General features: G+C 39.1%; 1 protein-coding gene across 5 annotated transcripts in view; it reads right to left on the bottom strand.

Moving 5' to 3' along the window:
- Positions 1–542: 542 nt before the first annotated feature.
- The window catches only part of LOC127418841 (AP-1 complex subunit sigma-2), a 48650-nt gene continuing 22628 nt past the window's right edge, over positions 543–26564 (bottom strand). Inside the window, exons 5-7 of one of the 5 annotated variants that reach the window (XM_051659699.1) lie at positions 24042–24072; positions 15809–15886; positions 13357–14440 (exon numbers count right to left, since the gene is read on the bottom strand). In XM_051659699.1, coding sequence (XP_051515659.1) covers positions 15840–15886; positions 24042–24072 — 78 coding nt within the window. In that variant the 3' untranslated portion in view covers positions 13357–14440; positions 15809–15839. Of the gene's footprint in view, positions 2845–13356; positions 14441–15808; positions 15887–24041; positions 24073–26564 lie in introns of those variants that run through there. The other 4 variants (XM_051659700.1, XM_051659702.1, XM_051659701.1 and 1 more) reach the window with 4 other exon arrangements.

Raw genomic sequence — 26564 nt, 5'->3', positions numbered from 1 at the left:
CAGGAGAAAGAAAGAAATAATAATTAACTGCCTTTCATCTAGTTCATTAACACTGAGCTGAAATATTAATTTAATTAAATACAAAATATCCAGACAGGAAAAGTAAGTTTCTTGAATGAAGCAGAGAAGAGACTGTGAGCTGCAGCACATTGTCAGAGGTCTGAGAGTTTTCATTATTTGGGTGAACTATTCCTTTGATTAAATTATGGTAATCTGAGACATTTAGTAATATGGACGGTCTACACTCTGGTCACAGTAAATTGCAGATGCTGAAAGAGCAAAAATGTGCCAGATCATCCTTATTCACCCTATGTAAAGTGAAAGACTTTGTTTGGAATAAAATACTGGCATACTGTTTACTGCACAATAAACACTACTAATACTTAAAAAAACTAAAAAAAAAAAAAAAAAACATTTGAGTACATATTATAAAGACATAAATATTTCAAAGAGTAGGCTAGTGCAGTAATAATTATCTTTGAAAGACATTAATCATTGACAACAGGTCAAATAGAGAGATAAACCAATTGTAAACAGCTGGAAACAAATTTATTAAATTTTCAACAAACATTTTATTACACTGCGACAACACAAAAGCGTCTCTCCAGATCGAGATAGACATGCCTGAACATGATTACATCATGGGCTTTTTTTTTTTTTTTTGGATCAAATACTTCCTTAAGAGTTGATCACCGAAAAACAACTTTACGTGATGTTATCTTTACATTGGCTCGTTACTACATCATGTGATCGTCAATGAAAACAAACAACCTAAACAGTAACACATCTGTACACACACACTTTTACATTTGCATTGAACACACCATACATGTAACAACCTGCTAGTCATTACATGCATGCAAAATACTTGTTTATAGTAGAACAGGATGTACTGTAACGGCAGCTAAACTAGTTACAGTATTGGCATGATAAAACATCAGTATAAAGTCCAACTTGAAATATTCAAGTCTTGAAAAATAAATAGTAATTTCTTTACATGGTATGACTCGTGTGTAGTAATACATTGAATATAACAGTGGTTGAGTGTTAGTTACCTTTATAACACAGTGGATTATCAGTGAGGTTGTTCAGGTTAGTGGATTAAATGCAGTTTTAGATAAGAAACAAATTCTACACAAGTACGCAAATGTCATGGGCTGTGTCTCGTTTGGAAGTCTGCGTGCTAGGTAGGACGTGTCCTTTGAAGGCTGCAGTTTACCGAGCGTCCTCCTTTAAACAATCTTGTTTAAATGAGACAGCCTTCGTAGGAGAGAACGGAAACGGAACATAACATGGTTATTATGACAGCACGCCACTCTTTAACAAGCGCGAGCGCTTCGAGTGAGACGGTAACAAAGTCCCTTTAGAAGGGAATGTTTGAGGTAAATTTTAGGAGAGTTATGTTGTAAAGAGAAAAGAAAATAGATTTTACAGGTGTACTTTTAGTCTAATAATTTGTTTTAATTATATATTAATATAATTATACATATTATAAACTCTGCACCCATCTACTGAGGTACTTCAACTTGGGAATTAACATTACTTGCGTTTGAACATCATATTTACGGGCAAATTGGCGTCATTTATTTTTAGACATTTCCATTGAAGCAAAGAATTGTGGGTTGTGAGTGCCCACGAAGGATACACCTCATGCATCCTCCGAATTCCCGTGAAAGGAGATCACATTCAAAGGCTGCATTCGAAGTGTCCTACTCGCTTTTATGAAACGAGACAGCCTCGATGACATATGCGGCCGAGAAATGCAACCTCCGGAGGACGCAGCCTTCCAAATGAGACACAGCCATTGTTTCGCGAACACACTGCAAGCATATGGTCCTGCGTTGCGGTACCAGTAACAAACTCAAGGGGGCAATAGGGTTCCCTTCACATAGCTAGCTAAAAACATATCGGCAGTTTATTTAACACACTTTTAATTCAACATGAAATCAAAATTGACCCTATTTACTTCCTTTTTACACATTCCTGGACTTATTGTGCATGATTTGTGTCGTGTTATTTCAAGTAAAATGAGTTGCAAATGACATTTCATGCTGACTTAAATTAACTTGCTCAACAAGATTCTCTTCACACGTCTGCTCAGCCATGACAGTAGTAAAGAAGCTGGTGGTAGTGTTGAGATACAAATTGCATTCTGACACATTTCAGATTGCAAAAATGTGTGAAATTGAGCTTAGAGTAGCTAGAAGCGTTTGTGTTCACATACTTACGGAGACTATGTTTCAGGCCTTACAAATGCACTCTGCACACAGTGTGCTGATTTTTACATCTAACACACAAGGTTAAAGCACTCTTTGGTTTGTGAATATATCCCTTTTTGTTTTTTGACCACTTCTTTTCTATGGGTTCACATGTGATAAATCACCAAGGATCTGTGAAGGTAGTAGATAATTTATCGAATTTCCCTCCAGTTTGTGTGTGTAGTATGTATACAGCTGGGATATTTGATGATATTAAACCCAAATGATGAGATAATCAAGTGTAATTGATAGGCCATATCAGCACAGTGTGTGGGACAGAATGCAGTTATAAGAAACAGCGAGTTTTCTTCACAGCAGATGTACGTACAGTAAACGTCATGATTGAATCTGTTTCAGGCGATATTTGTGTGTGTTGTTCTAAACTCACAGACTACGTACAGATGTGAGGTGACTGGTTAAAACATAAACACATAGTAGTGTGTGTGTGTGTGTTTGTGTGTGTGTGTGTGTGTTTGCTACATTTTTAAGTGGACAGGCTCGCAGTGTGTGTGGGTTTGGGAGAGTCGTTTCAGAGAGTTTATGTGAGTCCAATCTCCTCTAGGACGCTGCGGGGAGTCTCTGCTTCCTGTGAGAGGGAAATTAACATTTTCTCTTATTACATTTCAAATGAGTTTGTTTTTGTTGCACAGACCAACATGTAACATCAAATACAATTATTTTTTTTTTTTTTATAAATAGATCAAATTAAAATGTTGGGTTTGTTTTTATTATATATACCTAACAATTAATAGCAAACAGCAAACCAAATCTTTGGATTTGTTTTCATTTTAAAAGTCCAACATTTACCAGCAAACCCTAAATAATCGAAAAGTTTGGTTAGATATAGTAAATAATCTAAAAATGTGGTTTGTGTCCATCTAGGCCCAACATTTACCAGCAAATAATAAATAATTGAAATGTTTGGTTTGTTTTCATTATAAAGACCTTATATTTACCAGCATATACTAAATTATCCAAATGTCCAGGTTGTCTTTGTTATATCCACCTTTTTCCTGAATGTTGAAGTGTTCCATGATTTGATTGTTTTCAATATCCGGTCTCCAGTGTTTTCACTCGCATCGGCATATACTCTTAGCGAGTAATATAATGTTTAAAGGCATAGTTCACCCAAAAAAAAAAATTATCTCATTATTTACTCACCCTCATGATATCCCAGGTGTGTATGACTCTCTTTCTTCACCAGAACACATTTGAAGAAAAATATCTTAGCTCAGTAGGTCCTTAAAATGCAAGTCAATGGAGATTTCTCTTTTGAAGCTCCATAAATCACAGACAGTCAGCAGAAACGTCATCCATACGACACGAGCTGTTAAATTAATGTCTTTTAAAGTGATACGATCGCTTTTGGTGTGAAAAAATGATAAATATTTAGGTATTTTTTAACTATAATCAAACGTGAGGGTAAGATTCACGAGAGGGTGGAGTTCAAGCGGTCTCTCGTGTGACGTATTCGCGTTGCCATGATACAGACCTAATCTCACGTTCTCCTCTCAGTTGAGACATCCAGAATAAGCACACAAATGCACCATTGTGAATAAAGAAAAAGATAAATACAGAGCTGAACCAAAACCAACTAAGCTACTGTACAGCGTTCAGCGCTGCTCTTCCGGTTGTGAAGCACATGCGTCAGTTCTCGCGTGTTTCAAATGCCAATGCGATTATGTCACACGTGCGTACCGCTCCATGACCGAAGCATGATTTAGAGTTTAAAAAAGTACTGAAATATTTATCTTTTTGCACCAAAAGTGATCTTATCGCTTTAGAAGACATTAATTTAACAGCTGGTGTTGTATGGATAATGTTTATGCTGACTGTCTGTGATTTTTGGAGCTTCAAAAGAGAAACCTCTATTCGCTTGCATTTTAAGGACCTACTGAGCTAAGATATTTTTCTTCAAATGTGTTCTGGTAAAGAAAGAAAGTCATAGGCACCTGGGATGTCATGAGGGTGAGTAAATGAGAGAATTTTCATTTTTGGGTGAACTATTCCTTTAATGTTTTACATTTGTAAAAATTGTCAAAAAACATGTGACCGGGGCGGACTGGCCATAGGGAGAACCGGGACTTTTCCCGGTGAGCTGGCCGTGAAACGGGGCAGAATGGGCTGCGATAAGCTGAAATGGGCCTGTAACAGGACTGGTCAGTATGGGGAATGAGGAAGCATGGTTCAGGTATCTTTAAACTCTTTATTCACACAGTAACACTCGGGGTCATTACTCTCTCTCCCTAGGCTCTGGCGTGGGCTCCCCTTATTGCTCTTTCTGGATTACTGCAACAAGAAACAGCTGTTAGACCTAATTGTCACCCAGGAATGAATCCTTACCACTTCCCTTTCCCTGGACAGACACTCAACCACACCTTCGCCACACACCCCCACTGCCCGACTCAGGCCAGGGAGCCATCCGGCCTGCCCATCACTCCTCCCCCCATTTCTGGAGAGGAAATCCATGACAGCCATTTGCTGCCCCGGCGTGTGGACCACCTCGAACTTAAAAGGCGGTAACGCCAGATACCAATGGGTGATCTGCATGTTAGTATCCTTAATGCAGTGGAGCCACTGGAGCTCAAGGTTGGGAGTAATACAAGCACTTTGTCTCCTGGTGCAAATTCCGTAGCCGAGCTCCCCTGTCATACAGCCGGCTTTGGTGTTCTTGAGCTTGGAGCAAATTCTCCTGTGTTAGTCGACACAAAGTGAGGAGTTTTGCTCTAAGATCAAGAACATGCTGAATTTCATTTTTACTGTTTGAAGTCCCTCCTCCCAAGCTTCCCGCATGATGTCGAGCACGCAACGTGGCTGATGCCCGTACAGCAGCTCGAAACAGGAAAACCCTGTGGAAGCTTGTGGGACCTCTCGGACTGCGAATAACAGGGGTTCGAGCCACTTATCCCAATTTCTAGCGTCCTCGTGCACGAACATACAAATCATATTTTTCAGGGTTTTATTAAATCATTCCACCAACCTGTCTGTTTGTGGGTGATAAACACTAGTGAGAATCGATTTAATACCCAATAATTCGTACAGTTCACGTAGTGTATGTGACATAAAAGTAGTGCCTTGATCAGTGAGGATTTCCTTTGGAATCCCCACTCGGGAGATAATTCTGAAGAGTACCTCTGCAAAATTGCAAGCTGGCATGTTGCACAGAGGCACTGCTTCTGGATATCGTGTTGCGTAATCCACCAGAACTAACACAAAGCGATGTCCGCATGCTGTCTGTTCAAATGGCCCAACAAGGTTCATGCCAACTCTCTCAAAGGGGACCTCAATTAATGGCAGAGGGCGCAATGGTGGTTTTGGGGTGGGCAGTGGATTCACCAACTGACATTCACGGCATGCCGCACACCACCTGGGAACATCCCCGTGAATACCCGGCCAATAGCAACGGGCCATTAGACGGTTTAGTGTTTTTTATCACCCTAAGTGACCCACCATTGAATTATGATGAGCCGTCTGGAATAGCATTTCCCAACGGCTCTTCGGTATAAACAACTGGGTTGTATCTGTCTATGCGTCCTGGGTCACTCGATACAACCTGTCTTTAATAATTGAAAAATACGGATATGTGAGTGCAATGTCTGGCTGGAGACACTGACCATCAATCACTTTTACTTGATCAAAGGTGTGCCTAAGGGTCTCGTCTCGCGACTGCTCCAGAGGGAAATCCCCAGCAGGGAATCCTCTAAGCGCTGGGGAAGCCAAGACTTCCCCCTCCTTTACATCATCCTGATGTGGAACTGATATCCGCCACCCTAGCCAGTGAGTCACACACCACACACAGATACGCTTTGTCACAGGGGTGGTTGGGTAGAGAGGGAGTGTGAGAGAGAGAGGTAGAGGGAAGAGAGAGTGAGGAGAGAGAGAAAACGAGGGCTGCTCCACCTGCAGGTACGTCACCATATGGTCCCGCTGCCTCTTCCAGCAGTGCCAGGCAGTGGCACTGGACCCATTCTGTTGTTCCGGTCGGCAGACAAAGAACGAACATAACAGTTTCCCTCGCGGGATCAGTAAAGTATGTCTTATCTAATCTAACGAACTGCTCCAGCACCACCAGATTGACGACTCCCTCGGTGTTGCACTCCTCCGCCAGCAGCCACTTCCAGCAGTTGTCAGGGAGCTGTTGGGTGAGTGCTGTCGTTGTTGCTCAGGGCTGTAGCCAACCCATTGCATGATGGCTTTCTTTAAGTCCTCATACACCAGGAGGTTCACAGCAGGCAGGTGTTGGGCCATGAGCTGGGCTTCCCCAGACAACAGCAGCAGGAGGCAGGCCACCCACTGTGATTTTGGCCATTTCCACAGCTCTGCCGTTTGCTCGAACAACTCGAGGAATGCCACTGGTTCATCATGCGGGCCTATTTTCATGAGGGTGAGCAGGGGCATGGAAGGTGTTGGGTCCAGTGTCACAGCTGAGTCTGGCTCCTGGTGTATGAAGCTCCGGAGCGCTTACCCACCCAAAGTAGACCCAGGCACACCCAGAATATTAGACATTATTCTTTGACTTCAAATATATATTTACAAAATAGTTTTAAAAAAAATGCATAAATTCTGATTTCTGAGAGCATGAAAGAACTGTTTGAATGCACCGCTTCTCTACTGTAAAGGAAAATTTGGTAAAAAAAAAATAAAATAAAAAAAGTATACGAAAATTTGGCCCATCCATTTTTATTGGGGCCCACCCAATAGTAATTTCCTGGCTACGCTCTTGCTTGCAAACACTACAAAATCTACAGTGCATCCGGAAAGTATTCACAGCGCTTCTCTTTTTCCACATTTTGTTATGTTACAGCCTTATTCCAAAATGGATTAAATTCATTATTTTCCTCAAAATTCTACAAACAATACCCCATAATGACAACGTGAAAGAAGTTTATTTGAAATCTTTGCAAATTTATTAAAAATAAAAAATGAAAAAAATCACATGTACATAAGTATTCACAGCCTTTGCCATGACACTCAAAACTGACCTCAGTTGCATCCTGTTTCCACTGATCATCCTTGAGATGTTTCTACAACTTGATTGGAGTCCACTTGTGGTAAATTCAGTTGATTGGACATGATTTGGAAAGGCACACACCTGTCTATATAAGGTTATAACACAGTTAACAGTGCATGTCAGAGCACAAACCAAGCCATGAAGTCCAAGGAATTGTCTGTAGACCTCCGAGACAGGATTGTATCGAGGCACAGATCTGGGGAAGGGTACAGAAAAATTTCTGCAGCATTGAAGGTCCCAATGAGTACAGTGGCCTCCATCATCCGTAAATGGAAGAAGTTTGGAACCACCAGGACTCTTCCTAGAGCTGGCCGCCCGGCCAAACTGAGTGATCGGGGGAGAAGGGCCTTAGTCAGGGAGGTGACCAAGAGCCCGATGGTCACTCTGAAAGAGCTCCAGCATTTCTCTGTGAAGAGAGGAGAACCTTCCAGAAGAACAACCATTTCTGCAGCACTCCACCAATCAGGCCTGTATGGTAGAGTGGCCAGATGGAAATCACTCCTCAGTAAAAGGCACATGACAGCCCACCTGGAGTTTGCCAAAAGGCACCTGAAGGACTCTCAGACCATGAGAAACAAAATTCTCTGGTCTGATGAAACAAAGATTGAACTCTTTGGCCTGAATGGCAAGCGTCATGTCTGGAGGAAACCAGGCACCGCTCATCACCTGGCCAATACCATCCCTAAAGTGAAGCATGGTGGTGGCAGCATCATGCTGTGGGGATGTTTTTCAGTGGCAGGAACTGGGAGACTAGTAAGGATCGAGGGAAAGATGAATGCAGCAATGTACAGAGACATCCTTGATGAAAACCTGCTCCAGAGCGCTCTGGACCTCAGACTGGGGTGAAGGTTCATCTTCCAACAGGACAACAACCCTAAGCACACAGCCAAGATAACAAAGGAGTGGCTATGGGACAACTCTGTGAATGTCCTTGAGTGGCCCAGCCAGAGCCCAGACTTGAACCCGATTGAACATGTCTGGAGAGATCTGAAAATGGCCGTGCACCGACGCTCCCCATCCAACCTAATGGAGCTTGAGAGGTCCTACAAAGAAGAATGGGAGAAACTGCCCAAAAATAGGTGTGCCAAGCTTGTAGCATCATACTCAAAAAGACTTGAGGCTGTAATTGGTGCCAAAGGTGCTTCAAAAAAGTATTGAGCAAAGGTTGCGAATACTTATGTACATGTGATGTTTTTTTCGTTTTTTATTTTTAATAAATTTGCAAAGATTTCAAACAAACTACTTTCACATTGTCATTATGGGGTATTGTTTGTAGAATTTTGAGGAAAATAATGAATTTAATCAATTTTGGAATAAGGCTGTAACATAACAAAATGTGGAAAAAGTGAAGCGCTGTGAATACTTTCCGGATGCACTGTAACTATTGGGTTTATTTTTTATATGTATTTCCAAGATTTATCATCAAACACTAAAAAATCAAATGTCGGGTTGTTGTTCTTAAGCATGACAAATAAAGGCAAGTAGAATATCAGTTTAAACACACAATGTTCCTGTAGTTTGTGATCCTTATTTAAATAGATATTATCATTTCCCAATAATAATTTTCCTTTCCAGTTGGAATGTCGATCTTCACACAGATCTTCAATAGATCACGGAGCAGTGTGATGTCCCATGCTGCTTCATATGCTCCACTATCATCCCCATCCCAAAGAAACCAAAAATCACAGGGCTTAATGACTACAGACCTGTCACCCTGACATCTGTGGTCATGAAGTCATCTGAGAGACTGGTGTTGGCCCACCTGAAGGACATCACTGGACCCTTTCTAGATCCCCTTCAATTTGCTTATCGAGCAAACAGGTCTGTGGATGATGCAGTCAACATGGGACTGCATCATATCCTGCAATATCTGGACAGACCAGGGACATATGCAAGAATCCTTTTTGTGGACTTCAGTTCGGCTTTCAACACCATCATCCCAGCTATTCTCCAGACTAAATTACACCAACTCTCTGTTCCCACGTCTATCTGTCAGTGGATTACCAGCTTTCTGACAGACAGGCAGCAACTTGTGAGACAGGGGAAATTCACATCCAGCACCTGTACAATCAGCACTGGTGCCCCCCAGGGATGTGTGCTCTCCCCACTACTCTTCTCCCTCTACACCAACGACTGCATCGCCAAGGACTCCTCTGTCAAGCTCCTGAAGTTTGCAGACGATACCACTGTCATCGGCCTCATCCGAGATGACGATGAGTCTGCATACAGAAGGGAGGTTAAACAGCTGGCTGTCTGCTGCAGTCAAAACAACCTTGAGCTGAACATGCTCAAAACGGTAGCGATGATTGTGAACTTTAGGAGGAACACCCCAACACTGACCCCCCTCACCATTCTAAACAGCACTGTGGCAGCAGTGGAGTCATTCAGGATCCTGGGCATAACCATCTCACAGGACCTGAAATGGGAGACCCACATTGACTCCATTGTGAAAAAGGCCCAGCAGAGGTTGTACTTCCATCGCCAGTTGAGGAAGTTCAACCTGCCACAGGCGCTTCTGATACAGTTCTATTCAGCAGTCATTGAGTCTGTCCTCTGCACTTCAATATATGTCTGGTTTGGTTCAGCTACAAAATCGGATATCAGAAGACTACAAAGAAAAGTTCAGACTGCTGAGAGGATTATTGGTTGCCCCCTGCCTTTTCTTCAAGAACTATACACTTCCAGAGTGAGGAAAAAGGCTGGAATCACTCTGGACCCCACTCACCCTGCCCACTACCTTTTTGAACTGTTGCCTTCTGGCCGATGCTTCAGAGCTCTGAGCACCAGAACCGTCAGGCACATGAACAATTTTTTCCCTCAGGCTATCCATCTTATGAACAGTTAAAACTGCCCCATTGAGCAATAATTAATGTGCAATACACAGCTTAGTCTTTTTATATTATCCAACACATACAACCTCTTCTGCCAATTCATTCCCTTGCACTGTATATAACCGATTTGTATTTAGATTTGCACTACGTATGTGTGTATGTGTGTATGTATGTATGTATGTGTATATATGTGTGTACATACATACATACAGACATGTATTCTTGACATTTTCTCAACCAACTTCTTGAGGTATCACCCTGGGATGCTTTTGAAGGAGTTCCCATCTGTATGTTGGGCATTTATTGGCTGTTTTTCTTTATTATTTGGTCCAAGTCATCAATTTCAAAAACTTTTTTTTTATTATTACATTTTAGATTTATAATGAAATAAATTAATATAGTGGCACAATTATATTTTTGTCTACAAAACGAATTTCAAACATTTAAGCATACAGCCTTCAGATCAAAAGATTTTTAAGATCATGGGAAACATTTCAGTCAAGTGTTTCAAAACCTTTGACCGGTAGTGTATATGTGTATATATATATATATATATATATATATATATATATATATATATATATATATATATATATATAATGTATGTATGTGTATGTATGTGTGTGTGTGTATAATATATATATATATATAGTCTATTGTGTATTCTATATATACTTTATTTTATTTTCAATATTTACTTATTTCTTTTTATTCAATTTTTTATTATTTTTAAAAGTCATGTTGCTGTATTTTATTGTTGTGCACTGGAAGCTCCTGTCACCAAGACAAATTCCTTGTATGTGTAAGCATACTTGGCAATAAATCTCATTCTGATTCTGTAAATCTGGCACTGAATAATGTACTCAAAATTATTCAACCATTTAATTTTCATGAACACACCTGTAAACAGTCTATTTAACATACATTTTTTAAAAGGCTGAACACCTTTCAAAAGATATAACACAATATTACAAACACAAACACTATATGTGACTTGACAGATATGATGTCACACAAAACACAAGCCGTTTCTAATGGGTTTTAGTTGCTAGCCAAGAGATGACACCCGATAACAATTTTTCCCAACTTGTAAATCACATTCATGATTTAGAGATTTAGAGTCTATTCCATGTGACTGCTTTTACAACGTTGTGGTGTACATTATTATTATGTTGTTTAGGATCTGGCATGTTGCTCGGTGTCACCCCTCTGGGCACAGCAGGTTTGTATGAAGCACAGGGAAATGAGATGAGCCAATTTTATCCTCTCAGAGCTTAAAATAATCAGTATGTAGGCTGGCACATAGAATGAGTCACTGATGACACAAACATTTACGACACACACACACACACACACACTTACTTTGGCGTCCTGAACAGCATTGAGACATACAACAGAAGAAGAATAAGAGATTAAAGCACATAAATGATTTCAGTTTAAAGGTTTAAATTTAAATAAAAGATTCTAAAATGTGATGTCATTGGAGAACCATTTCCACAAAGAACTTTATATTATTTTGTTCTTTAGAAAACCATCTGCTGTAAAACCTAGAAACCATTTCCACATTGGAGAACCATTCCACAAAGAACTTTATATTATTTTGTTCTTTAGAAAACCATCTGCTGTAAAACCTAGAAACCAAAAGACCCAGTGAAACATCAATAAACTTTATAATCTCCAAATGACTATATAGCAATTTAAGAACCCTACTGTGGAAAATAGTTTTTGATTAGAAGTGTGTTCTATACTGAACAACCACTGAAGAAACTTTTAATTTTTTAAGTCAATATGAAACCAAGGTTCACAAAGTATTTTATTTCTGTAATTACATATTTCGATTGATATTCTACTATTTTGAAGAGAGCAACAAAAAAAAAATGTAGGAAGAGAGAAAAAAAGTTAAGACTTAGGCTCAGGAAGGAACTGAGACACTTTTTCTTTTTTTTTCATCGTTATTTTTTTTTTTTCACCTTGCGGTTCAGGGCTTCCGTAGAAAACAAAATATTGCTTCTCAAAGTAATTGTATCTTGTTTTAAGGATGTTTAAATAATTTTACAGGAAAACAAGACAAATATTCTGATTAAGAAAAATATTTGCAATGTACATCCAACACATTCTGAAGTGTAAAACGGTCACAAAATAGGACATACTGTAATGAGTAGAACTCATTTAGATATTTATTAAATATATTTAGTATTCAAAATAGGATATACTGTATATGGTAGAATATAAAATAGAATATTCAAGTTTATTTACTTACCCAACTGGAAAGTGAGCAATAATGCACACCAGCTGTTCTATTGGTTGTATGTTAAAGGTGCTATCTCTGTTGTATATAGTTATTTATTGTCATTTATTGTTCATTTGTATATGTTCATTTGCATATGCTCAGAAACGGCCCTGAAATACAGTATCAGCTCAGTGCTGTATAGACATATTTAACATTTGCTTCTCTTCAAGAGTCTTGAATCATTCATGATTACTGAGCTGCAAACACTCCCGTCGGAATTAAAACCCAATTAGTGTTTCACCCCCCTGGTCTCGAGCCAGAGGAGGATTCTCTCCTCTTGACAGCTGACGGGCAGGAAGAGCAAAAATGAACTTGAATGATCACACTGAACACACCAAACCACAGGAAATAACCAAACACACAACACTCATTTCATTCAGTTCAACTGTGTTCAAGCTATACTCTATGGATGAATCTCACAAACACACATCTGGGTCATATTTCACCCCACAATTATGTATCCAGAACTTAAATTTTACATTTAAGTTTTTTGCATGCTAATTCCCAATATTATCACTGATGATTATTACTCATTAGATACTCAATAATACAATGATTTTATAAAATCAGTATAAATTCAATACAACAAATAAATTCTCAATACTGTAGCGTATTTTTACTATATCATACAGTATTGTAATACAATGATTTTTCATTTAAATTGACTATCAACATAAATTAAAGCCATTGGAACAAATCCCACCACAACACATGGCACAATTTAAACGATTTATCATTATTTTTTTAAGATGAATATAATGAGAATTTCAAAGTGTGGGGAACATGTGCTTAATTTTCATAAAAAAAATGTCACAATACAAAAAAAAATCTCAATGGTCATAAAAATAGCTTAATTTTCTTTAAGCAAAATACAATTTATGTCTTTTGATTTGGAAGCAAATATGATCTGGGTATGTTCTTGCCAGGTTTTGTTAGATTCACCCCCTACAATCAAAAATAAAGCAATTATAAAAGCAGGCAAGTCACTTTTAAATTTAAATTTTATTTATTTGTATTGCATTACAAAATGCACAACAATTAACATCCAAATCAGCCTACGTATTTCACTGACCAAATCACGGATAATATTTTCATGGGTTGATTCATAATGTACTGTGCAAACTAACGCTAATGTTGATTTGTTTTTAACATCTAATTCTATAAATATAGACCAAAATCCATTCATAAATTGTACAATGAACATTTACTGTAAGTGCAAATTTCTAGATTTCTAGTGCAAAACATCTATAATGACATCAGAAATCCAGATGCCCCAAAACGTATTGTGATTCATGAAAACAAATGACTCTTTAGTTTGATATTTTGTCATCTAATGCAATTACATTTGTACATTTTTATTAAAAAAAAAGGAGCATCGCTTCATTGACCCATACACTAAACACTTTAAAATCATTAAGTGCTAAAATAAAAGAATTTGCAATAATGTCAATTAGTGAGCTAAAAAAGAAAGATTCATTCCTTTCATGATTCTTTCCATGTCTTGTGACCGTTCCTCATCGATGTCGCAACACGTCTTGATGCACCATATTTGAATATTCGCAAACGCAAATGAGATTTGAGCGCCACAGCAAAGGGGAAGATTATAATATACAGTATATTATACTTCTATGGACTACTTTTATCATGGTTTATTTAGTCATTTCTGGAGCTTGGCAATAAAAATCACCATCCACTTTCATTGTAAGAAAAACAGCAGCTTGGACATTCTATCTAATATGAGTAAATGCTAACAGAATTTTCATTTTTGGGTGAACTATTCCATTAAACACACTGATAGCCCCAAAGATGAACATAATGAGAGAGAGAAATAGGTGTGTATGCAGTGAACACAACATGCAACACACGATCTGACAGCATGGAGGTGAAACTGGTTGCCCCAAGATGCAGTTCTTTGTAGGACGGTGGTGGAGAGAGGCGGATCCAGAAGGCGTGTTGTGCGGGGAGCAGGGCTCAGCATGCATGATGGACATCAACCAACATCCGTGACAGCCAATCAGTACACAGGCACGTTAAAGTATTCATGTCGTGGCTGAAGAAGAGACACACACACACACACACACACACACACAACACACACACCACTGAAAAGTGTGCAGTTAACAGTGCCAACAACTGTGAGAGATACACACATGCACAGTGCAGGACACAAGACAACATGCAGTGGAAAACAGACAACAACACAACTGAAAGTGCAACCATCGACAGCACACAAAGGAGCTGTAACATGGTTATTTATAATCGATTCTACAACTAATTTCACTTTGAGCCTGATCTATTGAAAAATGACTATGGCGATGTTTTTGCAAAATCACATTATGTGGTTCCTTACACACATCGCAGCAGTTCCGATGTGAACTTTTTTGTGCGGCACTAAAAGTGAGTTAAATTTTCTCCTAAACAAATGAGGTTTTTAAGGTTAATGCTCTAGTGAGTTTTATATCAACAAAACTGGCCACCCTACCCTAAACCTTAAACCTAAACCTAACCGATAGTGTCATAAAAAGCAAATGTGAGATGAAAACACAATTGCTGAAACACCAATGTCATTTTGTGGCACTTCTATGACACTTTTGGCCCACGTGTCGATTTGCGAGCTCCTCAGGACTCGTACCCTGTTCTTACGGGTACATCGCAAGTGCAACGCTCTATCAGTTGAGCTGCTGTGCAATTTGATCCCGCTCGAACAACCTTGTAAATGTAATTGTTATGTAAGATTAAAATGTATTCAAGAGCTATAGTAAAGCTGTTTAGATATCATAAGATAGCACTGTGTCAGGAACAGGACAAAATGTAAGTGTTTATGAACTGATAATCTGCTGTTTTACTTGTGATTTGTTTGAAAGTAATTGTTGTGTACATTTCACCAGGAAACTGCTACGAAACATACAACAAGTCACGTAAGAACAATTCTATTTAAACATGGAAAATGTAAAAAAATGAAACATGGTAAGTGTCTAAAACATGGTAATGATATGGTACATTTGTACAAGTGGCTGTAATGTAGTCTGGTTTTACTCCAAGCTCTTTGTCACTGTATTTCACTAAGGCAGCTGTATTTACACCTCCTGACCAGCAGAAGCCGCTGTCCTGCTCAACTTCAGTTCATGCTACAATTAACAGACATTATTTAATATTATAAACACGTTTTCAGTTTGGATGTAAACTGAGGGACAGGTTTGACTGTAATCTTCCATGAAACAAAAACCAAACATACATAACAACTGGGCGCTAACACAAATCTGCCTCTATGTGCACAAAGACAAAAACACAAACACTGAAGAAATGTGAACAATGAATTACATCTACATAACCTGGTCATCTAATCACCATTTCCTTACTCCTATGCTGACAACGGTGAGACCACTCTACAGACTAACGGAAATCCACACACACACACCTGAATCATGCTAACCTGAACCGGTTTAACTCTAGAATAGTCCAGAGGACTCAGCAGACATGTTCTGACCCCGAACACCTGCAGGACAGATTTTACAACAGATAAATGGCAGCATCAGGTGACTAGCATCCAGTTGCTAACCACTTCAGCAGTGTGTAGTCAGGGTAAAAATTCAGACCTTTTAAATGTCACCCGTCCGTCCGTCTGCCTACATGTTCTATCTACCTGTCTGTTTTTTTTGTCTATCATTTATCAACCTGCCTGACTGTCTGCAAATTCAAGCCTCTTCTTATCATGAACTGCCTGTAGAAAAGCTATCACATCACATCCTGTTTCACTGTTAAATCTATATTGGATCCTGCAGGTTTCTCATCAAAGACTAATTCAAACTAACCTCACTCTAAATGTGCACCGCTGTGTCTCGTCTGTCCCCAATAATTAATTGGAATCACACTGCATACTGCAGGGGCTTTGAGCACTGAGTCTGTGAGGAATTTCTTCTGTTCTTTCAGGAATGTTCAGCAATGAATTTCCCAGATCGAGCGCTTTTATTAGCCAGCGGAGTACTGTGGTACACAGAATGAGGGATTGTGTACTTTCAATTAAAAACATCTCAGGAAATAGAGGGAGGGGATTTAGTTGGTGGTGGTGGTGGTGGGGGGTTAAAGTAAAGCTACTCAGACAGCATTTCAACAGCATTATAAAGTAGGACAGATGCCTCTGCTATCTAATAGAGTATAATATGGTAATCAGATTATTAATATTAAAACGAAGCTTGGGTAAGTGGGTGAATCTCACAATATACGAGTCCGAGCCATATTTCTCCCCCAAAGTAGTACATTATAATTATATGCAAAATATGATTATAAATAGCCTATTATAGAGTATATACAGTTGGCAAGGAAAGATTATTTATCTTAGACAATGGTAATTCAAAGTGTTTTACATAAAAATGATAAAGAGAAGGAAAAATAATGAAACATACAAGTCAATTTTAAAATCATTAAGAAAATAACTAATGAGGATGAATGAGAAAATTTGCTTAAATGTCATGCAAATAATGTCACAGAACTTCTTCCAAAATTTGTGTTATATTATGTTTGTGGAGTTGAAGGCGTGGTCAAGCGCCCATCTGGGGAGAGAGAAAGTGGTAAGTGGTATCTCGTGGTGCTGGAGCAATTCATCTCCCGACTACCGAAAGGATTGGTGGAGTGGGTCCAGTGCTACCGTCTGGCATTGCTGGATGAAGCAGTACAGTTGGCGGAGGACCATTTAGCGGCATACCCAGGGGCCGGCGTGCCCCGCTATCTCTCTCTCTGTGATCCCTCCCCCGCCCCTTCCTCTCCTTCCTTCCGACCTATCCCGTTCCCCCGGAAATGGTGGAACAGTCCCTCGAGACCGGTGCCCAGGCCTCAGGGGTGTATTAACCCTCCTGTCTCCCTCTCCCCTGGCTCTACCCATTCTTCCTCTCAGGTGGGGGAAGCTGCTGCCACTGGTGTGGGTGTGAGGTTCGGGCCGATCTGTTGGAGTTGCGGGGAGCCAGGTCACGTCCACGAACAGTGCCCGGTGATGGAGGTGGGGACATTGATCCGGGTCCCCGACACTCCACGGGCTGCCCCCGATCGAGCTGGGACATACCAAATACCTGTGCGTATTAGGGGGTACATACCAAGCCTTGGTGGATTCAGGATATAACCAAACCTCTATTTATCAATGCTTGGTTCAAATTGGGCACTGAATACAAATATCGGGTGAAGGTGAGGTGTGTGCACGGGGATATTTACGATTATCCTGCCATGACCATCACTATTTTATTTCGGGGTCAAAAGCATAACATTGAGGTTGCGGATGGTTCCCCCAGCCTGAGTTGGGCGGTGGGTGTATGTGGAAGTGAGGGCGTGGTCGTGCACCTGTCTGGGGAGAGAAAAAGTGGTAAGGACATCCACCTGAGATGAACTGTTACTAATTACTGTTTCTGTGTGCACAGTGAGATTCGAGGGAGATATAGGACGGAACAGTCCACAGAGAGAGGGGAGAGCTGCATGGAGCAGAGTGTTCCAGAGTGCCATTTGTATTGCTGAAAAGCATTAATTTGAGTGTGCCCACTGAAAAGTGGAATATATATATAGACTGTGAAGCTGTGGGAAATAAAGCCCTTTTGAGTTGGATCTCGCCGTCTCCCGCTTTCTCCCTAGCCAGGAAAACTAAGAACTTTTTTACAATGTTATATTATATATGTAATTATTTTTCATTTCTGGGTAACCTGAACATATTCTTGCCAAATTTAGTGAGATTCATCCAATGAATGTATTAAAAGGGATACTTCCCCAAAAATGAAATTTCTGCAATTAATATACACAGTCATGTTGTATCGAACCTGTATGACATTCTTTTTTCTGAGGAACACAAAAGCACATGTTAGGCAGAATGTTAATATCAATCAGTCCTTAACATTCTGTCAGACTTCTTCTTTTGTCTGTCATGGAGGAAAGAAAGACATACAGGTTTGGAACAACCTGATGGTGAATAAATTACAGAACTTACCTTTTATTCGTTCAACTATATCTTTAAAAGTCACTGAATGTGATGTGAAAATTCAACTAAAACTAAAACAAGAACCTCAGCTGGAAGAGACAGCAAAAGAGAGACTGAGAGAGAGAGAGAGAGATCACATCATAAAATGCAAAACCTTCAGTCGCATAATGTGATTTACACTGATGCAGTGGGATATGTATGCAGAACCAAAGCCCCAAAATGAAAAGAAACACACACACTCTCTCTTTCACTCATCCTGAGCTCAGACACACACATAATCACATTCCTCTCCTCAGACACTTCATCAGTCCTTTACTGAGGGAATATTTCATATCTTTTAGCAGGCAAAACTGGAGAGCATAAAAATGCAGTTAAAACATTTCTCCTCATCCACTGTTTTCTCAGCCAATTTAGTTTCAAGCGTTATCATGCCAAGCGTCAACACACCGACACCAAGAGTGTCTGATTGTGGAGGGCGAGTGAGAGGAACCAGCAACACGCATTCAGAATATGACATGCATGTATTTGTAGAATATGTGTTTGATCAACTGCTGAATTAAATACAAATTTATGACTAAAGGCCTTACAGAAATGACTTTAACTAGGCCGTATGACTGATACTGCATTCCAATTCACATAATATTTGTTTTTGTATCGTATGCCAATCTGTAGTATGTTCCAATACGCACTTCCCCATCACCAGTAAAGTACATACTTTTAGTACATAGTATATTGATAGAGATGCAATGGAATAGAAGCAAACTGCTTAATGCTTACTGTATACTGCACAGTATACACCATAACTGCTTAGAAGCAGTATGCAGTATGCAATGATGACATTTCAATGAGTAGTTTTAACACTGTATTCACATCTAACAGTATGTTACATGTTTAATTCTGTGAGTGCTGTCCAGGCATCATTTTGGAAATAAGAACAAAATAATAAAGAGTTCACACGCTCCCCCTCACGTTACCACATGCCCAATCAGCAATTAGCTCAGAAAATTTACCAACAGGCAGACAGGGTGGGTGGGACTCCAGTCCCTTATAAGATCTCCTCATTGGCCAAACCTCCCTAGTCTTCAGTCTGGCTCTATATGGACAGAAACACCAGCCAATCAAATGGCCCGATTCTACGAAATGACGACAATCTGTGCAAATGTGTTTCACAGACAGGCAGGAACTGTTGGAAATGGATTAAGATTGTAATCCATTTAATGTGTACGCTGATTTAGTGACTAAATAAAGACTTAAAAACAAAGCTTAATCTCAACCTGAATGTAAATGTGGTGGATTTGGACACTGACATTCCTGGAAAAATCATTATTAACATTAAATATTTAGTCATGAAATTCTATAAATTTCTATAAATATAATGAAAAAAAAAGATATCTTCAGATCATAATTTATATTTACCATTAAAAGATTTTAATGGATTATTTTAAGACATTATTTTCATGACAATTAAGTACATTTAATTTAAAATTATCTAAATTATCTAAAGGATCGGTGATGATCTTGAGGTGCTTCAGCAAGGCTGGAATCGGGCAAATTCGTCTTTGTGAAGGACACATGAATCAAGCCATGTAAAAGGTTATCCTTGAAGAAAACTTGCTTCCTTCTGCTCCGACAATGCTCCCCAACTCTGAGGATTGTTTTTTCCAAGAGGACAATGCTCTGTGCCACACAGCCAGGTCAATCAAGGTGTGAATGGAGGACCACCGGATCAAGACCCTGTCATGGCCAGCCCAATCTCCAGACCTGAACCCCATAGAAAACTTCTGGAATGTGATCAAGAGGAAGATGGATGGACACATGCTATCAAACAAAGCCGAGCTGCTTGAATTTTTGCCCCAGGAGTGGCATAATGTCACCCAACAGCAATGTGAAAGACTGGTAGAGAGCATGCCAAGACGCATGAATTCTGTGATTGAAAATCAGGGTTATTCCACCAAATATTGATTTCTGAACTCTTCCTAAGTTAAAACATTAGTATTGTGTTGTTTACAAATGAATATGAACTTGTTGCATTATTCGAGGTCTGAAAACACTTATTTTTTTTGTGTTATTTTGACCAGTTGTCATTTTCTGCAAAAAATGCTCTAAATGACAAAATTTCTATTTGGAATTTGGGTGAAATGTTGTCAGTACTTTATAGAATAAAACTAAAATGTCCATTTTACTCAAAAACATACCTATAAATAGTAAATCCAGAGAAACTGGTAATTTTGCAGTGGTCTTTATTTTTCCAGAGCTGTATTTTGATTTTGGTGTGAAACATGAACAAAAACATTTCTTAGTGAGATTCACAGTTATGCTCATTTATAAAATATTTAATCAGTTAAAAAAAAAAAAAAAAAAAATTTGTGAGTGCAATCACTGTAAAATTTAAAATAAAAATCCAGTTATCACAAACAACTGGAAAAATCATGGATATTCATTGGTTTTAAAAACTTAAAGTATATACAGTGCATCTGGAAAGTATTCACAGTGCTTCACTTTTTCCACATTTTGTTATGTTACAGCCTTATTCCAAAATGGATTAAATAATTATTTTCCTCAAAATTCTACAAAAAATACCCCATAATGACAACGTGAAAGAAGTTTGTTTGAAATCTTTGCAAATTTATTAAAAATAAAAAACGAAAAAAAAAAAAAAATCACATGTACATAAGCATTCACAGCCTTTGCTCAATACTTTGTAGAAGCACCTTTGGCACCAATTACAGCCTCAAGTCTTTTTGAGTATGATGCTACAAGCTTGGCACACTTATTTTTGGGCAGTTTCTCCCATTCTTCTTTGTAGGACCTCTCAAGCTCCATCAGGTTGGATGGGGAGCGTCGGTGCACAGCCATTTTCAGATCTCTCCAGAGATGTTCAATTGGGTTCAAGTCTGGGCTCTGGTTGGGCCACTCAAGGACATTCACAGAGTTGTCCCGTAGCCACTCCTTTGTTATCTTGGCTGTGTGCTTAGGGTCATTGTCCTGTTGGAAGATGAACCTTCACCCCAGTCTGAGGTCCAGAGCGCTCTGGAGCAGGTTTTCATCAAGGATGTCTCTGTACATTGCTGCATTCATCTTTCCCTCGATCCTGACTAGTCTCCCAGTTCCTGCCACTGAAAAACATCCCCACAGCATGATGCTGCCACCACCATGCTTCACTGTAGGGATGGTATTGGCCAGGTGATGAGCGGTGCCTGGTTTCCTCCAGACATGACGCTTGCCATTCAGGCCAAAGAGTTCAATCTTTGTTTCACATGGTCTGAGAGTCCTTCAGGTGCCTTTTGGCAAACTCCAGGTGGGCTGTCATGTGCCTTTTACGGAGAAGTGGCTTCCGTCTGGCCACTCTACCATACAGGCCTGATTGGTGGAGTGCTACAGAGATGGTTGTTCTTCTGGAAGGTTCTCCTCTCTCCACAGAGAAACGCTGGAACTCTGTCAGAGTGACCATCGGGTTCTTGGTCACCTCCCTGACTAAGGCCCTTCTCCCCCGATCACTCAGTTTGGCCGGGTGGCCAGCTCTAGGAAGAGTCCTGGTGGTTCCAAACTTCTTCCATTTACGGATGATGGAGGCCACTGTGCTCATTGGGACTTTCAATGCTGCAGAAATTTTTCTGTACCCTTCCCCAGATCTGTGCCTCGATACAATCCTGTCTCGGAGGTCTACAGACAATTCCTTGGACTTCATGGCTTGGTTTGTGCTCTGACATGCACTGTTAACTGTGGGACCTTATATAGACAGGTGTGTGCCTTTCCAAATCATGTCCAATCAACTGAATTTACCACAGGTGGACTCCAATCAAGTTGTAGAAACATCTCATGGATGCACATGAGCTCAATTCTGAGTGTCATGGCAAAGGCTGTGAATACTTATGTACATGTGATTTTTTTTCGTTTTTTATTTTTAATAAATTTGCAAAGATTTCAAATAAACTTCTTTCACGTTGTCATTATGGGGTATTGTTTGTAGAATTTTGAGGAAAATAATGAATTTAATCCATTTTGGAATAAGGCTGTAACATAACAAAATGTGGAAAAAGTGAAGCGCTGTGAATACTTTCCGGATGCACTGTAACCACCAAAAATAAAGTAATTTGACTACAGTTTAATGTGTTTTAAACCAAGCCTTACAACTGATCTGTCCCTGTTTTACAAATGACATGCATTTCACATACATACACATACACACACACCCACACACACACACACACCCACACACACACACACACAAGATTTATTTACAAAATCTAAGAACAATATAGTCATAAACTCTCAACACAGGGTAGCAGCAAACTTCACAATTCTCTCAGACTCATTAAAACCCAAACATGAAACACAGAGGTGACCTAAAAACAGCACGTAAAGGCCAAAACCCCCCAGTCGAGACTACAGCAGCCTGCGTGGCTCACACTGCATGCTAATGCCTTCAATGTTAACATCACTGCAAAGCAGCTGCACTTTTATACACTAATTATCAAACTCACACTGTAACCTGAACTAAACAGGTGAGAACAACTGATTAAATTGTTTTAGCATTGCTAAACCGTTTCTGCTCCATCAGTAAATTGCACATTTAGGTCATGTCTCGCTGTTTAAGTACGGACAGCATGTCTTTGTGCTCTCGTTCTCTTTTGTCTGCCTGTAATTTGAATAAGTCTGTCAGGAACAGTCAGAAATGATGAACCACACCTCTGTTCTGCTATAGGCTCAACAAACTTGGATTCAAATCTCAAGTTCTGATACGGACAGCGAATTAATGTGTCTATTTGGCTTCAACGGTAACAAATCCCTAAATCAACTTTAATCTAGCATTAATTCAACCTTTTCTGAATCACATCACTTATTCATTCACAAAGCCTTTTGTAGATGCATTTAGTTAATGTCAAGAAATTCTTGGGGGAAAACTAGAAGCATAAGTTATTTTAGATGGTAGGAATAACTGATCTGTTTGGTTTCATTAGTGGGTGAATCTCATGAAATCTGTCGAGAACATGTCCATGTTATATTTCACTTCAAAATCAGAAGAAAACAAAGCTTATTTTTAGCACCAATTTTGAATTTTGTCATGAAAATTAAGCAAATTTTCCTCCTAAGTTTTCATTACTGTAATGCATCCAGACGTTTTACTTTTGAGTAATTGCCATCGTTCTAAATGATTCACAAAAGATCAAAAGTAAAACATTTGTAAGCATTACGGTAATGAGAATGAGATTTTTTTTTACATTATTGTAATGAGAATTTGTGGAGGAAATATGCCGAATTGTCATTAAACTAATGTCACCACTCAAAAAGAAGTATTAATTAGGCAAAATTTAATGTTTCTTTTGTTTTTGGGGTGTAATACAAACCTGGTGATGTTCTTGACAGGTTTTGTGAGATTAACCATAATAACTGATTATTCTATAGTAACTAGTAACACTTTTCTGACTGCTGTGGGTTTTATTGAGAAGGATTCAACATGCCATCAACTTTCTGTGTCCAAATCAGAACAATCATTTTCATTCGGAGGTTTTGGTTCAGGCTGATGTGGTGTCCAGTGGACGCTGTAGCATCATTTGGGAAGTGTTGACGTTCATGACATGTTGAAAACACTCACTTTCGGCTGGGCTTGTTGTTGATTAATGACAACTACAGCTACAAGGACTACACACGCTAACATCTGACGGGAGTTTCCAAATCAATAATCAATAAATCATACCTGGAAGCAGATGGATCTGAAAATCTAGATTCTGTATAGAGTTTGGTGGGACAGAGAGAAAGCAAGAGAGGGAAAGACAAAATGTCAAATAGTGTAAAAATTTACTGCAAATTAGCATTTTTGTCTTGTTTTCTAGTAAAACATCCTAAACATCCTTAAAACAAGATACATTTACTTGAGATGCTAAACTGCGTGAGATAAAAACACTAATTTTCAGGGACTACAGTATATCTTGAATGAAGTCTATTCTTCTTAACTTGCTGGCAAATTCATTTTGTTGTGTTTTGTTTAGTTTTGAGCATAAATCTAACAAGATATAGTGAGGTTTTTTTCTTCCTTTTTCACCCAATTTGGAATGCCCAATTCCCAATGTGCTTTTAAAGTCCACATGGTCACGCAGTGATTCACCTCAGTCCAGGTGGCGGAGGATGAATCCCATCTTATCATGTGGCTTGCTGAGCACAACCATGCTCAACTCACCATGTGCCCCACCAAGAATAAACCACATTATAGTGACCACGAGGAGTTTTACCCCATGTGACTCTACCCTCCCTAGCAATCGGCCAATTTGGTTGCTTAGGAGACCTGGCTGGAGTCACTCAGCATGCCCTGGGGTTTGAACTAGTGAGCTCCAGGGGTGGTAGCCAGCGTCTTTACCACTGAGCTACCCAGGCCCCCAATATAGTGAGTTTTATGCTTAAGACAAAAATGCCAGTTGGGTGATAAGAATAAACTTTCCTAGATATATTCTCAGAAAAAGCCATGCCAGCTTCAAAGGCTTTTTTCCTGGTAAAAAAAAAAAAATTAAAATACAATAAAAAGTATAGTCATTAAAAACCTATACGGTTTTAAAATCTACTTTTGATGAAAACTAAAACAGACAGATTTGTTAAGAAATCATTTCAAGAGTGTAAGCTGAATAATTTGCTTCTTAAGTAAATTTATCTTGTTTTAAGGATGTTTGACATTTTTACTGGAAAACAAGAGAAAAATAGAACGAGTAAGAAAATGTATTTAGTAGAATTCAGATACACTGTTGAATAATTCTGCATGACAGTAACAAAATAAGGAGGAAGAAACAGAGAGATTGGATATTTGTGTGACAGCTGACAGCAGCCCCTGAAATACCAAAAGTAATTACTGAGCTGTGATAAAAACTAGCATCAGTTTCCCAGCATACCTGAATTTAAAGGTGAAATGTGTCATTTCTGTGCCACTGGAGGCAACAAACAGAACTGAAAGAGTGCAACAGTCTGGTTCTGGAAGTAAAAAACTATTTTTCTCCATAGGGGAACTGACTATAAACGATAACTTACAAACCTTTAAAGACAGACCTACTGTGTGCTCCGAGGTTGTTTATCGATGGTATATGCTTCTGCTGAAGCCATCAATGGGTGTCATTTCAGCTTCATTTAAAAAAAAAAAAACATGTTTAATAGCAGAATTCCTGCTGATGAACTACACTACCCATGATCCTGAAGAGAGATCCACCAATCAGAGAAACGCAGCCAACAAAGTGTGCCAAAAGAGCTCTGCAGCGACCACCCACTCCCATGATGGACTCTGAATATCGTCGGTCTCCCTACACTATTAAACTACTTATATATTTGTAAATATCTGAATATGTTGCAGTATACTTCAAATATATTGTTGCTATACTTATAATCAACAACTTTAAATTGATAATTGTATATTTTTTTCGATTGCGTCATTCGCAGTGCTTCATGGGATTGTAGTTCGTTCCCTCATTAAAGACGTTCAGTACACAGTCTTGTTCCTTTGTCTTTTTGTGCAATTTTCAAATACTTTTTTCCTTCAAATCAAAGTTTGTAATGTTGTGAATGTGATTCACCTCGGAGCTGGCTGGTTTGGTTCATGGCTTAATGCAGGATTTTATTAAAACTCCACAGAATCAAATGAACAGGCGGGCACTATTGTGCTCTAATGTAATTTTAGTCACGTCTCAAACTTATGGCATTGGTTGAGTCAGAAGTTTACTTGTTCGGCTGATTTTTAAAAGCATCACAGCTTTTTAGTTGACCCTACACATTAAACTGGGATATGAAAAAGTAAAATTACACAAGTTAGATCAGATATTGGAGCCTGTACTCTACAGTAAGACTTTGTCAGTTGAAGGGATATTGTGTTTGAAAGCTTTGATGCTCTACACTGTAACAAACAAAGAAGTGTTTTGTTTTGCAAGTGCCGGGAAGACTCGGTAATACACACATTTTCAGTAAGACCAGTGTGTGTGTGTGTGTATGTGGCTGTTGTTTGAGCCAATAACCAATGAGTCATTGTGAACCTGTGGCTCAAGGGGGAATATCTACCTTTCAATTCATAGAGAGAGAGAGAGAGAGAGAGAGAGACCAAACTGCAGCCCTAAAGCCAGAAACATAAACTTCACAAGTATTCAAATGCAAATGTAATCCAATTTACATTTATATTATACTGTATATCAAGTCATTTAGCAGATGCTTCTGTCCAAAGAAAACCAAAGAAAATTTTAAATGACAAACATAA

The sequence above is a fragment of the Myxocyprinus asiaticus genome, chromosome 28 (assembly GCF_019703515.2).
Source record: "Myxocyprinus asiaticus isolate MX2 ecotype Aquarium Trade chromosome 28, UBuf_Myxa_2, whole genome shotgun sequence".
NCBI classification, from domain to species: Eukaryota; Metazoa; Chordata; class Actinopteri; order Cypriniformes; family Catostomidae; genus Myxocyprinus; species Myxocyprinus asiaticus.
This window is presented reverse-complemented; position numbering and strand designations above follow the sequence as displayed.